This window comes from Mauremys mutica, chromosome 4 (genome assembly GCF_020497125.1).
Source record: "Mauremys mutica isolate MM-2020 ecotype Southern chromosome 4, ASM2049712v1, whole genome shotgun sequence".
Classification (NCBI taxonomy): domain Eukaryota; kingdom Metazoa; phylum Chordata; order Testudines; family Geoemydidae; genus Mauremys; species Mauremys mutica.
This window is the reverse complement of record NC_059075.1, coordinates 128,646,262-128,663,176: the sequence shown is the minus strand read 5'-3', so window position 1 is coordinate 128,663,176 and position 16,915 is coordinate 128,646,262. Positions and strand designations below refer to the sequence as shown.

Genomic DNA, 16,915 nt, shown 5'->3' with positions numbered 1-16,915 from the left:
CTGGCCGGAAGGTGCTAGAATGGGCACAGTACATGGAACTGGAGCACAGGCGCCTGGCGGGCCTGCACCAGTGGGAAGAGTACAGAGGCGGCTGACACGTCTGACGTGAAGGCCCTGCAGGGCAGGTGCCTGCCCATGGACCCTGGGGAGGATGATGTTCAGTATGAGGCTACAGAGGGCCATTGAGGGTGGCGCAGAGTGACGGAGCCTGCATTGGCCTCGGGGACCTGTCTGTCCCTGAGGCAATTACTGTAACCAGCATGTCTAGAGTGCACCCCTTCCCATTAACTCCCAGGTCTCTGCTCCCCTCTGCTCACTCGCTTGCTGGATTGCTCCAGGTGATCTTCACTGAGAGCTGGTGAGTGGGGAGGGGCTGAGCAGGGGGGGCAAGGGCAGGCCCAGAGCTCTTCCCTTGGGGCTCATGGAGATGTGCTGCCACGAAGGGGAATGGATCACAGGGCTCTTGCATTCTCCTGCATCACAGCCTGTCAGGACATGGGACTGTCCCTGATCCTGCTCCAGGTGCCGATCAATGCATTGTACAGCAGGGGCATCTCTGGCTGATGGAAACACTGTGCCCCCTAGAGGATGCTCCCGTTGCCCTCCCAGCTGGTTGTTTACTCTCTGTACTGCAGTGGTGCCTACAGACCAGGGTCCTTCTGTGCTAGGGGCTGTCCAGAGACATAGGCAGATCTGGTTCCTGCCCCTCGGGGACTGTCCCTGATCAGCCCAACCAGCTGGCCTGGTCTCTGTCCTGGAGCTGCCTCCACCTCCTGATTTGGGAGGGCCCCACTGGAATGGAAGAAGAGCAGCCTAGTGATTAGGGTTTTAGCCAGAGACCCAGGGTCAATTCCTGGCTCTGCCACAGATTCCCTGTGTGACCTTGGGCAAGTTACTTAGCCTCTTTGGGCCTCAGTCCCCATCTGTGCAATGGGGCAATAGCCCTGCCCTGGCTCCCAGCAGAATTTGAGGGTAAAGACTGTAAAGATTACAAGGAATGCTCAGACCCTATGGCAACGGGAGCTATCGAAGTCCCTGAGATAGATAAGCCAGAGGGGTTGCTAACCCCCTGTCCTGCTCCAAGGTAAGCCCTAGCTGCTCCAGCCCCCAAAGGAAGGCAAGAGGAAGCTGCTGCAGCTCTGTGTCACGTCCTCTCATGCTCACAGGGCCTCTGGTGCTTTGTCTTGCAGCACATTCCCACTACCTGTACGGGTACATGCTGGCTGCCTTCCGGGACTAGGCCAGAATCCAGACCACGTCTGCTCCTCCGCTCCAAAGACCAGATGCTACAGGCCACGTGGACCGAAAAGGACTCTCACCGCCTCCTGCTTGTACCCAACCCCGCCCCCTCCCGGTCTCCTCTTGGGTGCCCCTAGATCCTGGTATCCTCTGTGGCTTTGCAGCCCTCCTCACCTGCCTCATGGACATAGGCTCCTCCAAGAGTGGTACGGGGCACCTCTCTGCTGCAGACGTGGTCAACTGGCCGCGCCGTGTTTCCATCAGCAGGGCCCAGCCCTGTGTGAGGGCCAGAGATGCCTTGAGGCCGGTCTGCAAGATTTGTCCACTTTGTTTCTGTGTCTGTTTCGTTTTGCCGATATAGCTGAGAGCAGCCGTGCCAGCGTCTCCTCACCGCAGGCACCATGGAGCCAAGGAGCCCTCTGCCCAGAGAATGAGAGCAAATCCCCCTTCTCTATAATACACGAGTCGTGGTGCCGGGCCTTACGGCTAGGAGCTTCTGCCAGGACAGCCCGTGGGCTGGGGAAGACACTGGGCTTCAGCACCAAGCCACTGTGCTGCCTGGAGGGAAGGGGATCTGTGCTGGTGCAGAGAGAGGGCTGCCCATCACAGAGAGGTGAGCTTAGTGACTAGGCCAGGTGTACACACTGAGGTGTGTGTGTGTGTGTGAGAGAGAGAGAGAGAGAGAGAGAGAGAGAGAACTGAGCCGGTGCTGAGAGCACCCTGAGGATTCGAGGCACCAAGCCAATCTGCAATGGGTTGTGAGGGGGAGGCAGGGAGCTGCCCCCATGCCTCCCTCTCCAGCCACGTACGCTCTAGAAGTGCACGTGACACATTAGACGTTCAAACACCTGATGATTTCACCACTCCCCTTTCCTGCTTAGGTGCCCAGGAAATGGCCACGCCTGCCCCAGCCGTGGGTGCACCGGGAGCGCCCGCTACCTGCCCCTCTGAGGTTAGGTAGCAATTGGTGCAGGAGGCTCTTGACTTTTTCCGTTTCTTCCTTGTAGGGTAGGATCTCTGTCTCCTCGTGCCACTTTTGCCTTGTGTGGCCCCTGTTTCTGGTGTGGTATTTATAGATGGCTGGAATGACCTATATTCATAATGTGCTGTTTGGAAGTGCAATATCAGAGAGACTGTACAGTTCCAATGTCTTTTGGTGTATTACTTGCCTAATACAGTATTAAATATTTTTTTAATTTGAAGAGTAAGTGACCCCTTTATATCAATACCCTGTTTCTTTTGCCATATTATGGGTACTGCATGGATTCCAAGCCCTGAAATGGGGTGGGGAAAGGATGTATGTGTGTTCCAATAAACAGGATTTTAAAGCGACGGCTGGCTTGTGCTTTATTCTCCTCTGTATCCATGTCCATTGGAAGAGCACAGCCACTCAGCCTCAGCTTCACTGGGGGTCATTTAGAAGAGCCACTAAATAAAGGTGTAAAAGCAGCAAAGAGTCCTGTGGCATCTTATAGACTAACAGACGTATTGGAGCATGAGCTTTCATGGGTGAATACCCACTTCGTCGGATGCATTAGAACAGGGGTAGGCAACCTATGGCACAAGTGCCGAAGGCGGCACATGAGCTGATTTTCAGCGGCACTCACACTGCCCGGGGCCTGGCCACCGGTCCAGGGGGCTCTGCATTTTAATTTAATTTTAAATGAAGCTTCTTAAACATTTTAAAAACCTTATTTACTTTACATACAACAATAGTTTAGTTATATATTATAGACTTACAGAAAGAGACCTTCTAAAAACGTTAAAATGTATGACTGGCACACGAAACCTTAAATTAGAGTGAATAAATGAAGACTCAGCACACCACTTCTGAAAGGTTGCCGACCCCTGCATTAGAACTACCACCTAAATAAAGGTGGTAGTTCTAATGCCATCAGTAGCTGTCTTCTGCCAATGGGAGGCTGATGAGCATGTCCTGAAATGAAAACATCCTGGCTGGGCTCTTGGGCAGGTCCGGCTGAGAAAATGTGCCTTGCGTGCACAAGAAGAGCTCCCTTGCGTCATTGCACCTAATTTTGCAGGATGACTTCATGATTCATTCCCACTGTCTTCTCTGTCCTGCTCTTCAATCTCTGCTGTGCCGATGCCACTCTTGAGAATCTACTCCCCAAAACGATTGGTCTTTGCTGCATAACGAGGCTCTCTGCTCCCCCATGGGACTTGGAACGTCAAAGCCCCAGACTCAAAACGTTAGCAAACCAGGAAATGCTGAGTTAAGCCTCCCCACAAATCCCTGCAAAGAATATTAGGGTGGCAAGAACAAACAGCCCACAAACCTGGAAATTTCACAGGGCTGTGGTCAATACAGCTTCACACACAATTCATCCTCAGCTGTGTCCCCTTTAGAGTGCCAACACCTTTCTGTATAGCCCTTTTGGGAGTGAGCAGTATTTGACTGACCTGCAGGAACCTAATTGTAGGAATGCCCCCCAATGCATTGTTAGCTTCTTTAATTGTGATATGCAACTGGAAATGAACCAGAAAAGCAGCACAGCGTGATATGTCAACCAGCAGCAATTACTCCTTCTATTAATGCAGCTCAGAGGCCACAATGAAGGACTGGATGAGCAGGAGTCTTGATTTGGTATTGTAGAGAAACCGAGAAAAAGACCATTTTTGTTAGGGAAGGGCCCGAAGTTCCAAGTTCCTGTTGTGTCCCTCCGGGGGCAAAGCTGAGGTTGTGTTGTGTGCGAAGTAGCATCGTAACGCTTCATTCCAAGTTGTCAGGTTCTAATGCTGTTGAGCCACAAGGAAAAGAATGAGAGGGTTCAGAAGAGAGCTACATGACCGAGTCCCAGCTTGGGATGCATTTATCCGAGAGAAGGTTAAGAGGTCATTTGATCGTGTTCCGAAAGTACCTATGTGGGGGGAAGATTTCTGATACTAGACAACTCTTTAAAATAGCAGACAAAGCTTGTTTATGCTGGAAGTTGAACTAGATAAATTCAGGCTAGAAATAAGGTGCAACTTTTTAGCAGTGAGAGTAATTAACTATTGGAACAACTTCTGTGGGGGTTCCCACCCTGTAAATTATTTGCTCTTCCTCAAACACTAACTGTTGGTCTCCAAGCAGGAATCACCGGGAGAAATACCCTGGTTTGTGTTGTGCAGGGGGTCAGACTAGATGATCACAAAGATCTGTTCTGGCCTTCAAAATCTATGAATCTTGGAATTAGAGCACATGCCACATCTGGAGCTTCCTGCTCTGGGCAGTGTCTAGCACAAGGTGCTGTGGAGTGGGAGATCCCCATTTTAAGGGACAGCAGGAGCAGGACATCCCCTATTGTTCCTCTGCAGATAGAAGAGGCATTCATCCCCCTTCCACCCCAGGGAATCTGGCATTTGAGGTCTTGGAGCTAAGGTGGATGAGGACCAGGCAGATCAAAGGAGGGGTATGGTCCAGTTCTCTGAGCACAGACCTAGGATCCAGGGACTTCTGCATACAATCTCCAGAGCTGAGTTCTGACACTCTGTGCCTTGCCTAGTTCACAGGAGTGTTACTTTTTGTATTGCAGTAGCACCTATCAGCCCCACCCATGGACCTCGCCCCCATTGCGTGCTAGGGGCTGTACAAACACAGCACAAAAAGTCCATCCCGGCCCCAAAGAGCTTATACTTGGAAAGCATGTTGAGGATGCGTGGTGACTATCAGTTGTAAGGGAAGCTCACGGTACGAAAACGCTGGGAACTACACGAGTGACTAGAAGGGGAATGTTCTCCTATGTAGCACTGATTTAAAGTAGTGTCCCATCCAGCTCCCTTTGAAATTAGCACTGGAACCCCCAGTGACTTCAATAGGGTTGAGCTCTTGCATCTTCCTCTCCTCCGTGTTTGCTTCCAGGACTCCTAATGGAAGCAGATCCACAAGGCTGGCAAGAAGCAGCCAGTCTCCCAGAGTGAGCTATGCCTGAGAGAGGGACAGCGGGCCTCAGGTAACACAAAGACCCAGAAACCATTTCAAACGAGACTGCCTTTATTTTAAAAAAAAAAATCCAAATAAGTTAGCAAAAATAACAATAAAAAAAAACCATCCCGGCAACTCCACACAGTGCTCAGTAGAAAAGACCCCGATGGCAGCATTTACACGGCTCCTGCGCCTGCAAAACGCCAGCTGGCAAAGGAAGTTGGTCAAACAGCATCTTTTAAAAAAACAAAAAAAAAACCCACACACAAACATTGGCCCCCAAAGAAACAAACTTCCACAAACAGGGAACGAAACACAAAGCCCCCGCTGGAATCCTTCCTTCTATTGTTGCTTCTGCCCCCCTCCCTTAAGTACCACTTACAATAAATCATGTCAAAATGCTTTGATCAGTCACTTCTAGCCCTTTTTTTCAGAGAGGCTGAGAACCCATAACTCCTATTGAAGTGGGGACTCAGCACCCCTGAAAATCGGGTCACCAGCTTGTGTATTAATGTAGGCTTCATTTTAAACAGCCGGTTTATCCTTTGCCTCTTAGCTGACCAAGTGGAAACACTCTGCAATGATTAGGGAATTGGATAAGTGGCTTCACCAGTTACAGTCTATGACTTTGGACAGGTAAGTACATTTTCCAGTGTCTGAAGAGTTCTGGTGCCATATTTCCACCTCATTACCAGCTGGGGAAGACTCTGAAAAGCCCCAGAGGCTTCCGCCAGCCTCAGTTTTGAACCCTCTCTTCTTGGAACGTGACAGCCACATCCTCCACCGCGATGCTTTCGACAATTGAGGACAGGGAGTGGAGGTTGTGGTCTTCAGAGGACTCGTCATTTAACAAGTGATCTACGGAGAGCAAGAGAGGAAACCGAATGAAGGTGACTTTGGGGACCAAACTGCCAATGGAAGTGACTGAGGGAGACCCAAGGGGAATGGCCAGGATCGCAGCAGCTGTTGCAGCTGCAAGGAAAGGAACTAATCTGTTCTGGGCCAGTGCACTGTCTGGAAAGCATTTGCCTTGCTCACCAAAGTGTTTCTAGCTTTGCCAGGCCATGGAAGATGGGCACTTAGGGTGTGGCTCTCCCATCATTCCTTCAGATCCGTGGGTGTTACAGGGAGTGAAACTTGCCCAGATTCACTGACCTGCCAGAAAAGGTGACAATTGTTCCCTGCTGTGATCCCCTGTCCTCAGCCCTGAACAATTCAGAGAGGTGAGAGAAATGCCAAGCTGTGGCAGACACCATAAGCAGTTTCTGTTCCCACATGCACAGGCCTTTCTAGGGTAAGTGATGAAATGTCAGAGATGGGAAAACACACTCATTGGGTCATGCACACTGTGTCTTAACAGAGCTGGGTCATGAGAACAGTCAGAGACTGGAGAACACTGAAACGATTAGGACTGTTTCCTCATGTCCCCTCTTATTCATCTCCTCTCAGAGGTAAAGTGTACAAAATAATTAATAATGTAGTAAAGGGAGATAATGTCTATTCACAAAAAGTTACATGAGAGCAGGGGGGTGTTCAATGAAACTGAAAGGCAGCAGATTCAAAACTGCTAAAGGAAATCCTTCTTGCACTCCAGGAGTGCCCAGTGGAGCTCACTGCCACAAGATCTCATTGATTCCAAAAGAGTGGCAGGATTCAGAAAAGAGTGAGACATTTATAACAAGGTTAGCATAAGCTGACCTGTAACTATGGGGGGCAGGAGGAAGCTGTCCATGAGGGCAGGTTATCCCATAACTGCTAGTGCTGGTTTCTCCCTCTAAAGCAGCTGGCACTGGCCACTGTAGGAAAGAAGATACTGGAGTAGCTGGACCCTTGGTCTGATCAGTCTGCCAATTCCTAATTTCCTATTGTCTTATGGACACCACCTCTCTTGTTAGTAATTACTCTACCCCCCTCCCACCCCCCACCCCTTCTCACTCAACACGGTGGGAACATCAGCACTTGCTGAAATGAGAAAAGGCCTTTCAGGAAGCAAGGAATATGGCTGGTTGAAAATTTTCCATTAAATCTTCTGTCCAACAGTAAATTGTGTTTTTGATTAAATGAAAAATGTTCGAGTAAAGTGTCAGCTTTGAGGAAAATTTACCATTTTTTGTTGGAAAACCAAAACCCCACCCCCAAACTGAAGATTTGCAGCAGAAAATGTTTTTTAACTGAACATTCTTCAGTTTTCAGAATTTTTGTTTTGGTTTGGTTTTTTTCCAACAAAAAGTCCAAATTTCCCCTGGAATAAAGCATGCATTTTTCCAGTCAGCCCCAGTCCTGAATGTATTTCGAGATGATATGAGTTAGCAGCTGGAACTAAGGAGGAACCAAAACCAGTGGAGCAGCTGCTTTCTCCATTGCCAACTGCAAGCCATACAGCCTGCATCTTAAACCTATGTTGCGTCTACCCTGAATCAGTGCAGTCAGAATAACCCAGCGTGATGGCCTGACAGACAGGAAAGAATATGGATAGAGAAGAACAGGGATCCTCCAGCCATCTCCCACCTAATCAATCCTGTGTCATGGCTGAGGCCTCAGGTGTTGGGGGCAGCCCGTCTCTCCTGCTTGCTGCCTGTAGCACACAGGTTAGCCTCCTGAGGACTGAAATGCTGTAGTCTAAATTGAGTCTCAGTATAAGGGTATCTGGGTGAAATGTGCTGGCCGGTGTGATGCAGGAGCTCAGACTAGGATGTTCCCTTTGGGCCTTAAACGCTCTAAACCCCTTGAGGAAAGGATGAGGTTCAGCTCAGGCATTACAGCTGGGGTGAGAAAAGCCTGCTGTGCCCATAAGGGAAAACCTGCAATGCAGTGATGCTGAACGAGGCTTAGGGTACATCTCACAGCAAAAAAAAAAAGGCCCGTGGCAGAGAGTCTCAGGGTCCATTGACTTAGGATCATGCTGCAGGGCTAAAAATAGCAGTGTAGATATTCGGGCTCAGGCTGGAGCCTGGGTTCTGAGAGCCAGCGAAGGGGGAGGGACTCAGAGCCCAGCTCGCGTTAGTTGACCTGGCTCTGATATTCACTGCTGCGGCGGGGGAGGGGCATTGTGCTGTGTAGATGTACCCTTAGTGGGGAGAGGGGACATCAAGACTGATATGAGTTTGCAATGTCTGGATCCTTTTGCGGTGCAGAAGAAAGGCCAGTGTAATTCTAGGCATGTGTGGAAGCATCTGCTCCTGATTCTCAAATCGCTGAAGAGGCAGCAAAGGGGCAGGCTAGCTCCACAGGTAATATCCCTCCAGAACAGAAGTAACTCCTGGATTCTCTTGAACTTGGAGGGATAGCTCAGTGGTTTGAGCATTAGCCTGCTAAACCCAGGGTTGTGAGCTCAATCCTTGAGGGGGTCATTTAGGGATCTAGGGCAAAAATCAGTCTGGGGATTGGTCCTGCTTTGACCAGGGGGTTGGAACTAGATGATCTCCTGAGGTCCCTTCCAACCCTGATATTCTATGATTCAAAGAGCATCTGAAGTCTCATCTTGAAGAACAACAAAAGCCTGAAGGATGAGAAAAAAGGAACCAAGAACCCTTTCTCCTTCCCTAGAGAAAAATTCCTCTGGGGTCTGGGAAAATTTGGCTAAGAACCACCCCTGACCCCTGCATGTCCTCCTTCCACTTGGGGACATCCCCCAGCACCACAACACTGCTCTGGTCCTCCGGTCCTCCCACCCTATCTGCTGAGGCTTCTGGAGGAGGTGGTCTAGTACAGGCCCACTCCCATCTACTCTACTGTAGGAACAGGACTTGAAATGCTGCCACCTGGGCCATTCTCACGCCCTGGCCAGGCGGGCAGGGCTTGTAGACCCCTGAGGAGGCTCTGGGGAGATGAGTCGTTGGGTACACAACCTATGGGTCAATAAAGGGTCTGGGTCCTGCCGCTGCACCAAAAGGGTGGCAGGTCAGCAGCTGCCCCTGGCTCAGAAGATGCTGCAATGGGGATCTGAGAATTAGCTAGGCAGCCACGTGCCTCCTGGATATCTGGAAGAACCATCTGGACACCCCTTGAAAACAATGGAGTGGGGATGATGGCCTCTGGACCCACCAAAAAGACAAGGCAAAGGGGAGACGGGGCCTGTTGGGAAGAGAGGAGGTTAAGTGAGAAGGAGAAGGGGATAGGGAGGCCTTTTGGAGGGAGCTGTGTCCCGAAAGCTCCGAGAATTTGGATAAACACCCAGTTCTCTGAGCTGAACTCTTCATCCCAGAAGCACTGGGGCCAAGAGGCCAGTCTGGGGTATGTGCTCTGCTTACCCCCAGGGTGACTGCTGAACTCCAGTTGGGTGCTCCACTCTGGACTGCAGGAGGCGCTGTTGGACCCACACTCACTGGCCACCTGTAATTAGGAGGAGACAATCACGTTAGGGTTACTCATGCCAAGAGCTCTACCCTCACACTGGGTCAGCTCCTGGGGTCATCTCCCAGGTGTGCTCTGAAATGCTCTACTCAGTTGGCCCCGATGGGCCTAGCTCACCTCTCCCTCAATCCCAGTGGGAAAAGCAAACCTGTTTTAAAAATCACGTTCAGTCCATGTGGAAACACACGGCCACTGTCTCCAACCTGCTCAGAGTGAGGAGTCCTATGCTTTAAATATTAATTAAGAATCCAAGCAATGAGCTCCCAAGATGGATTCTGTGAGACCCATGGGCAAGTGGCAGCTCAGATCATCAGATCATTAATGGCTGTTTTGTGCTCATGGGAGCTGAGAGTGTATGAGCAGGATTAGGGAATTGTTGTTCTACCTTAACAGGTCCCGTAATGGTCTAGCTCAGTCCTTAGGAATATTTTTGTCCTCTGGAGCTCTTGACAGAATCTCCATTCCTGGGATTCAAGAAAGAAAGGGACAGTAAATTGGACACCGACAGGATCAGCTGCTGTGAAGGACAATAGGGGCTTTAACTCTTGTGAGTCTTTCTACACATCTGTGTAGGGCCAATTGTTAACAAGCCTGGAGTTGGGAATTTCTCTCCGGGGGAGGAGGCAGAGACTCCAGCAGATGGACCAAAGACGAGAGGAGCAAAGAGAAGGTTTGAGGAGCACGAACGCAGTGTGAGAAGAAATAGGGGCACTGGGGAAAAGCTCCTGAGAAGACACGTGAGCAGGGAAACGCACCTTGGCTTATGGGAGAAGAAGCGTGAAGTGAGATATTGAACAGGGCAGAAACTGGAATGGAAGCAAGAGCAAATGAAGGGAAAAGGGAGGGCCACCCGCACTGGAGCTGGGACGCACACAGCAAGGGCCATGTTGTAGCACCTAGTGCCACGGCTTCCCCTGTCCTACTGGCATGGTGCTGCACACGTCAGCTGCCTCGCAGCCTCGCCTTGGATACTCAGCACCTCTCGCAGCTGTGTCTGTGCTCCAGCTCTTTCCTGGGCACACCTGCACCCCGCCATGTGGCGTCTCAGCTGGTAATGGCTCCTCACCTCCTCTCTGAAACCACAGTGCGGGGAGCTGAACCATGCTGAGATCCAAATGGGGCCATACTGGGGACAACTGCTCAGATAAGAGTTCTAGTTTGGAGCCATTACACCTCCTCCTGGCAAACACTCGTTGCAAATAAACAGACCTGTCACCCAGACTCCTAGACACTATCGTAGGGGAGATGGGGGGATAACAGAAGATGGGTAGGGCTACACTGCGGTTGGAGGTCATGCAACAGCAATGCCCACTCCTTAGCCCCTGTTGGGCTGGTCTTCACTAGAGTTTTTTACCTGGAGTTAACTGGGTGCTAATTGACTTGTAATACTTAACACAGTTGTAAAGGCTGGGATGGACCAACTACATGTTTGGTCAAGGCTACAAACTCCACAGGGATTAGCCTAGGGTTGCTTCTCCACCAGGTGGATCATGACCCCAGGGAGGGAGGGAGTGTCAGAAAAGGCAATCAGGGGTCCAGGGGGGCATTGAAAATGTTATTACAATCTCTAAGCAAAGAAAATCTTGCTTCCTCACTGCTGATTTTTCAAGGTCGACTACTGTCTGCCACCCTCTTGAGGGTCCCACACAAGTACATTCTATAGGCATAGCACTGACACATTAGTTACTCTTGCCTTGCAAATGTAAGGGGGGAGGTCGCAAATATTTCACTTCAAAGAATGGGTCACCAACCTGAAAAGGTTGAGAAACACTGGCCTAGAGTGAAGATCAAATGTAGCCTGGCACAAATGTGGCGGGGTGGGGGACGGTGTCCACACCAGCCTTTTTTATATCTTGAGATAACTGGCAATTCTTTAACTCCAGGTAAAAAGTCTAGTGAAGACATATACCCCTTTTCTCTTCTCACACATTAAACAGGGAAACAGTGCACAAAATCACTGGCATTTATACAGACTGATCCCCTCCCCTGGGTTGTGAGAAGCTGTATTCACTGCAAAAAGAGGTATGTTTTTCTGTCAAGATGACTAACTTGAGAGAGCGATCTTGATGTAAAATCCTGGTGTAGATAGGACACTGTAGTTTTCACTTCGATGAAGCAAGTTGTGATAAACCCCAGGAAGGGGAGAAAGGCTATAGGATTGATCTCATCTAGCTATATGGAGGTAAAAGCTACTTTTGCCTTGTTTCCACAACGTTTTTACATCAACGTAACCAGCTTGAAATAAAAATGCACCAATTCTTTGCAGTGAAGGTATCGCCTGCATTTGGAAAGACGTTATTGTTTAACAGAATCAAAGGCATTAGTGAATCAAAATTAATCTTCTCTTGTATTTTGTTTTTCTGTGGTGATTTACATTGTTCCAATTATCTAGTAAGTTAACCCACAAGCATGATCTGGTTGAAAAATGGTAAGTATTGTCCAGGAAAAAAATTCAAACTTTTCCATGGGTTTTTTTTTTTTTAAACTATTTTTCTGCTAAGTGAATTGAAATGTATAATGTTTGTTTTGTTTCAGAGAGAAAAGGTGGGTGACATAATAGCTTTTATTGATCCAACTTCAGTTGGTGAAAGAGGCAAGCTTTTGAGCCACACAGAGCTTTTCTTCAGTTCTGTTTCATGTTTAATTGAATATGTCCATTTTGTTTGGGATTTTCATTTCCTTGGTTTTTGTTTGTTTTATCCCCAGGGAAAAGGGAGAGAAATGAAAAATCTGGAGAAAAAAACTAAAAAACCCAAAAAACAATTTAAAATGTCAGTTCATAATGAAACAATGTGAATTTTTCAGTTTGACTTTTGTCCAAAAATAGAAAAATGTCATGGAAATGATTTTTTTTCCACAAAAATGTTAGATTTTACATTATACACTTAAAGTAAACACTTTTGATAAGTCCTACCAAGGAGTTGGGAGGAGGAGAAGAGGTAAGGAGGCTAAAATGGGCTAAAGAAAAGTTAGTAGCCCTGACAGTTTAACATAGCACTTGCCTGGTTCAGGTTGGTTTGGTAGCAAATTCTAATTGAGCATACTTTCTAGTTTTCACGCCTTTGTTCCTATAGCTTTGCCTCATCTGGTTGTTTACTTGTGGAGATTTTTCTTAATTTTGATTATAATGAAAGAAAAGCAATGAAACAAAAAACACAGCCAGATCTGCGCCTCGGGAACTGTGATCCATAGAGCACGGGCAGCGAGATATTGCAAACAAAGAGCTCCTCCAGTGAGGTCCTGAACACCCTCAGCTCCTGTTGACCACAACAGGAATGTGAAGGGTGCTGAGCACCTCACAGGATTCAGCCCAGAATGCATTGCAGTCTTTCACATTTCCTAAAATGTGCAAAAAAGTCATGGAAGTATTGCAGTATTAACTCTTACATTTTTATCAGGAGTCTCATGATAGTCAGTATTTTTCTTAAATCTCCAGCTCCTGAAGTAAAGTGTCTACATGACTATATCAGCTGTCTTTTTTTGTTGTTTTAAAGTAAGTTTCTAGCCCTGGGGGTTGCAGAGAATAGCTTGACTGGAGTGTAACTCTAGTGGTTGAGAAACCAGGGGGCAAATAAAAAGAACCCACTTGTATTATCTTTTAAAAATCTCATCATTTTTAAGACCGTCTTGTTGTGGTGGGTACTGACCAGAGCTAGGCAAAGAATGGATTTTTCAGCTCACTGGCAATTCCAAAACATTTAAAAAATAAAACTGTCTTCAGTCAAACTGAAAACAAATGTTTTCAATTTTTTTAGGAGAATTGAAAAGTACAACAAAAAATTCAACATAAAACAAAAATATGGACCCAGCTCTAGCCCTGACTCACGAGTTTTGAATGTGTACAGTTGGCAGTTCTGGTTCCGAGACTCCGGGTTGGGCCCGGATGCCCTTGTGTGGCACTTGGATGGGCACACAGAATAAAACAAATGTGCTAAACAGGTGGCCTCTTTCCCAGACACACCCCTGTCCTTTTGCCCTCTCCTTTGCACATGCGCAGGGGCTTGCCACTCAAGTGCCATCTGCTGCAAAGACAGTTCCAAGTGCCAATCGCATTTGCTGGAAGGATGTGCAGACATTTGCTCTTAGCATGCCTGGCTCAGGGGCCTTTCTATGAGACTAGCAGAGGAAGTTAACTTTTTTTTATTGCCTAGAGCATTTACTGCCCAAATATTATGATCCAATATATACAGCATGTATCAGTTTCTCCATTACACGGCATCTGTTGTAGCCACACTGAGTCCAGGCCCAAGGCTGTTTTGACAGAGCAGAGCAAAGCAGCGAGAACATACTGGTGAATCTGCCCTGACGCATCCACCTGCAGGAAGACATCCTCTGCACAATATAGCGACTCTTTCGTGGGCAATGTCATCGTGCAGGGACTGTGTCTTGTTACAGTCTAAGCCTTTGTGAAAGGGGAAAGGTCGGCACTTGCCCATGCAGAGAGGAGCATCTCAAGATCCCTCTTGGTTTGCTTGTTGGCATTATCAGCAGCCATGAGTTGTACCTGAGCTTGGCCTAAGGAGGAGCCTGGGGGGTTCTTGTGGAAGGGGTTATAAGGCATAGCAGGCATTTAATACTGAAGAGTAAAACCGCTTTGCACCCTGTGCCCATGTGGCTGCTCACACTGACCAGGGGATTGTCACCCACTTTCTTGACTGGGCTCCACATGCCCCTTTCTGGGTCACTTTTGCCAGCCCATTTTCAGATGTCACCAGCCTCCACTGTCAGCCCTTCTAGTCCACCTTCCCCTGGACTAGGAGGCAGGGGGTGTAAATGCACTCTCCATGGCTGGAAAGTAGTGGTTGCTCTGCTCCCTCTCCATGGGCGGGGGCCGGCTATGGAAGTTGCGGTCTCCCTGGGCGGGGGCCGGCTATGGAAGCTGCGGTCTCTCCATGGGCGGGGGCCGGCTATGGAAGTTGCGGTCTCTCCCTGGGCGGGTATCTCTCTATGGGCAGGGGCCGGCTATGGAAGCTGCGGTCTCTCCATGGGTGGGGGCCGGCTATGGAAGTTGCGGTCTCCCTGGGCGGGTATCTCTCTATGGGCGGGGGCCGGCTATGGAAGCTGCGGTCTCTCTATGGGCAGGGGCCGGCTATGGAAGCTGCGGTCTCCCTGGCCAGGGGCCGGCTATGGAAGCTGCGGTCTCTCTATGGGCGGGGGCCGGCTATGGAAGCTGCGGTCTCTCTATGGGCGGGGGCCGGCTATGGAAGCTGCGGTCTCTCTATGGGCGGGGGCCGGCTATGGAAACTGCGGTCTCTGTATGGGCGGGGGCCGGCTATGGAAGCTGCGGTCTCTCTATGGGCGGGGGCCGGCTATGGAAGCTGCGGTCTCTCTATGGGCGGGGGCCGGCTATGGAAGCTGCGGTCTCTCTATGGGCGGGGGCCGGCTATGGAAGCTGCGGTCTCTCTATGGGCGGGGGCCGGCTATGGAAGCTGCGGTCTCTCTATGGGCGGGGCCGGCTATGCAACCGGCTGTCTCTCTCTGGGCGGGGGCCGGCTATGGAAGCTGCGGTCTCTCTATGGGCGGGGGCCGGCTATGGAAGCTGCGGTCTCTCTATGGGCGGGGGCCGGCTATGGAAGCTGCGGTCTCTCTATGGGCGGGGGCCGGCTATGGAAGCTGCGGTCTCTCTATGGGCGGGAGCCGGCTATGGAAGCTGCGGTCTCTCTATGGGCGGGGGCCGGCTATGGAAGCTGCGGTCTCTCTATGGGCGGGGGCCGGCTATGGAAGCTGCGGTCTCTCTATGGGCGGGGGCCGGCTATGGAAGCTGCGGTCTCTCTATGGGCGGGGTGATGGGCACTTACCCCTGGCTGCGAGGCAGTGCTGCGGTAACGCAGGTCCCTCTGCTCCCGCTCCTGCTGGTTGAGGGTGCTGAGCAGGCTCTGCAGGCGCTCGATGTACTGGATGGCGCTGCGCAGGATCTCCACCTTGGGCAGCCGCTGGTTGGGGTTCAGTAATGTGCTCCGTTTCAGGGCCTCGAAGGCCTCGTTCACCTTTTTTAATCTCCGCTTCTCCCGCAGGGTGGCGGCACGGCGCCGGTCGATGGAGACCGTTTTCCTCTTGCAGATCTTGCACGCCCAGGGCAGACACTGGCCGGGGCAGTGCTCAGGCAGGGGTGAGCCCTTCTCCTCCAGCCCCGTCCTGCCCTCAGGACACAGCCCCAGGCCCGGCCGCTCCTGGTACGACCCCTGCTCGTAGCCCTGCAAACGGGAGCTCAAATAGTTTTCGCCATCGTAAAATCTCTGGTCTGGAAAGAAGTAAGGGCTGGTCTCGAAGAGCTCCATGGGCAAGTGGCTGATGGGGAGCAGCCTCCTCAGAGTGTGCGGCTGAGCAGCGGCTGCTCTGTCTCCTAACACCAACTGTTTGGTGGCATTTAAACCCTGGTGCTGGCATTAAATCACAGAGATAAATATAGAAAAACCTAAAGGAAACCTGAGCCTGCCCTAAGCTGCTGCCTCACATCAAAACTTGTCCATCTGATTTCATGTGCTCTCCCTGCAGGGATTAGGCTGCCCGGGGCTGCGCTGCGTCTGGGGAGGGACGGGGGGGGGCTGGCATGTGTTGGACAGCGGCTCAGCCACCTCGCAAACAACAGCCTTGTTTGAGTCCTCCTCATTTCTTCTCTTTCCAGCGATACTGATGATCAGGCTGGGCCCGGGGCTGGCAGCTCCACACTGCATTCCTGCATCATCTGCTGCCTTCAGTTACTGCTCCCGGCCAGGGTCAGGGCCAGTGCCTCACAGCACGGCCCAGGGCCGGGCCCAGCCTGTACTGGGGAGAAAGGCCAGCTCAGCTCCCAGCTCTGACAGGGGCAGGCCCTCGGGGTGTCCCTCACACACCAGACCCTGCCCACACTGCCCCACACCACAGGCTTGCGCTGCCCCTCCCCTCACACCCTGCTCTGCCCGGAACCGCAGGCCTGTTCTGCCTGGAGCCTCATACACTCTGCCCCTCCCCTCACATCCCACCCCACTCTGCCCCTCTGGTCATGCCCCACCCTGCTCCTCCCCTCACACGCTGCTCTGCCCCGAACCGCAGGCCTGCTCTGCCTGACACAGAGCCTCACACACTCAGAGCCCCACTCTGCCCCTCCCCTCACGCCTCGCTCAGCCCCTCCCCACCTGCTCCACTCATCACCTCTCCCCTGCTCTGCTCCTCCTCTTCTCCCCTCATGCACTCTGCCCATCCCCTCGCCCATTGCCAGTCAGATTGCCCACTGACACATTGCTCACTGTGCCCCTTGTCCCACCAGTCTCTGCCTGGCACGTTGCCCCTCAGCCTGTCCCACCTCTCTGTCTCTGCCCCCTGGTCCCCCCATCCTTTCACCTGCTCTTTCTCTAACTCACTGCTGTGTCTGACACTCCAACCCACCCTCTCACCAGCCTGGCTGGTCTCTTGACTTTG

General features: G+C 50.8%; 2 protein-coding genes across 9 annotated transcripts in view; one reads left to right on the top strand and one right to left on the bottom strand.

Annotated features, from left to right (window-relative positions):
* Window positions 1–2,547, top strand: part of PPFIA4 (PTPRF interacting protein alpha 4) — a 203,484-nt gene extending 200,937 nt beyond the window's left edge. For all 7 annotated transcript variants that reach the window (XM_045014809.1, XM_045014808.1, XM_045014807.1 and 4 more), the window contains one exon: window positions 1,191–2,547. Coding sequence is in view for 2 of the 7 variants with exons in the window: in XM_045014808.1 (XP_044870743.1) it covers window positions 1,191–1,240 (50 nt within the window). In the remaining 5 variants the exon portion in view is untranslated. The remainder of the gene's footprint in view (window positions 1–1,190) is intronic.
* A 2,862-nt stretch (window positions 2,548–5,409) lies between these two features.
* On the bottom strand, window positions 5,410–16,406 carry MYOG (myogenin). Of its 2 annotated transcripts, none has more exons than XM_045016354.1 (3): window positions 15,316–16,406; window positions 9,415–9,496; window positions 5,410–6,022 (listed from the first exon to the last, which is right to left on the bottom strand). In XM_045016354.1, the coding sequence occupies exons 1-3, from the start codon at window positions 15,793–15,795 to the stop codon at window positions 5,901–5,903; spliced, it is 684 nt and encodes a 227-aa protein (XP_044872289.1). In that variant the 5' UTR covers window positions 15,796–16,406; the 3' UTR covers window positions 5,410–5,900. The 2 variants fall into 2 exon arrangements, with proteins under 2 accessions (XP_044872289.1, XP_044872290.1); XM_045016355.1 differs by lacking the exon at window positions 5,410–6,022 and adding an exon at window positions 9,903–9,981 and having other exon boundaries at window positions 9,467–9,496.
* Window positions 16,407–16,915: the final 509 nt, after the last annotated feature.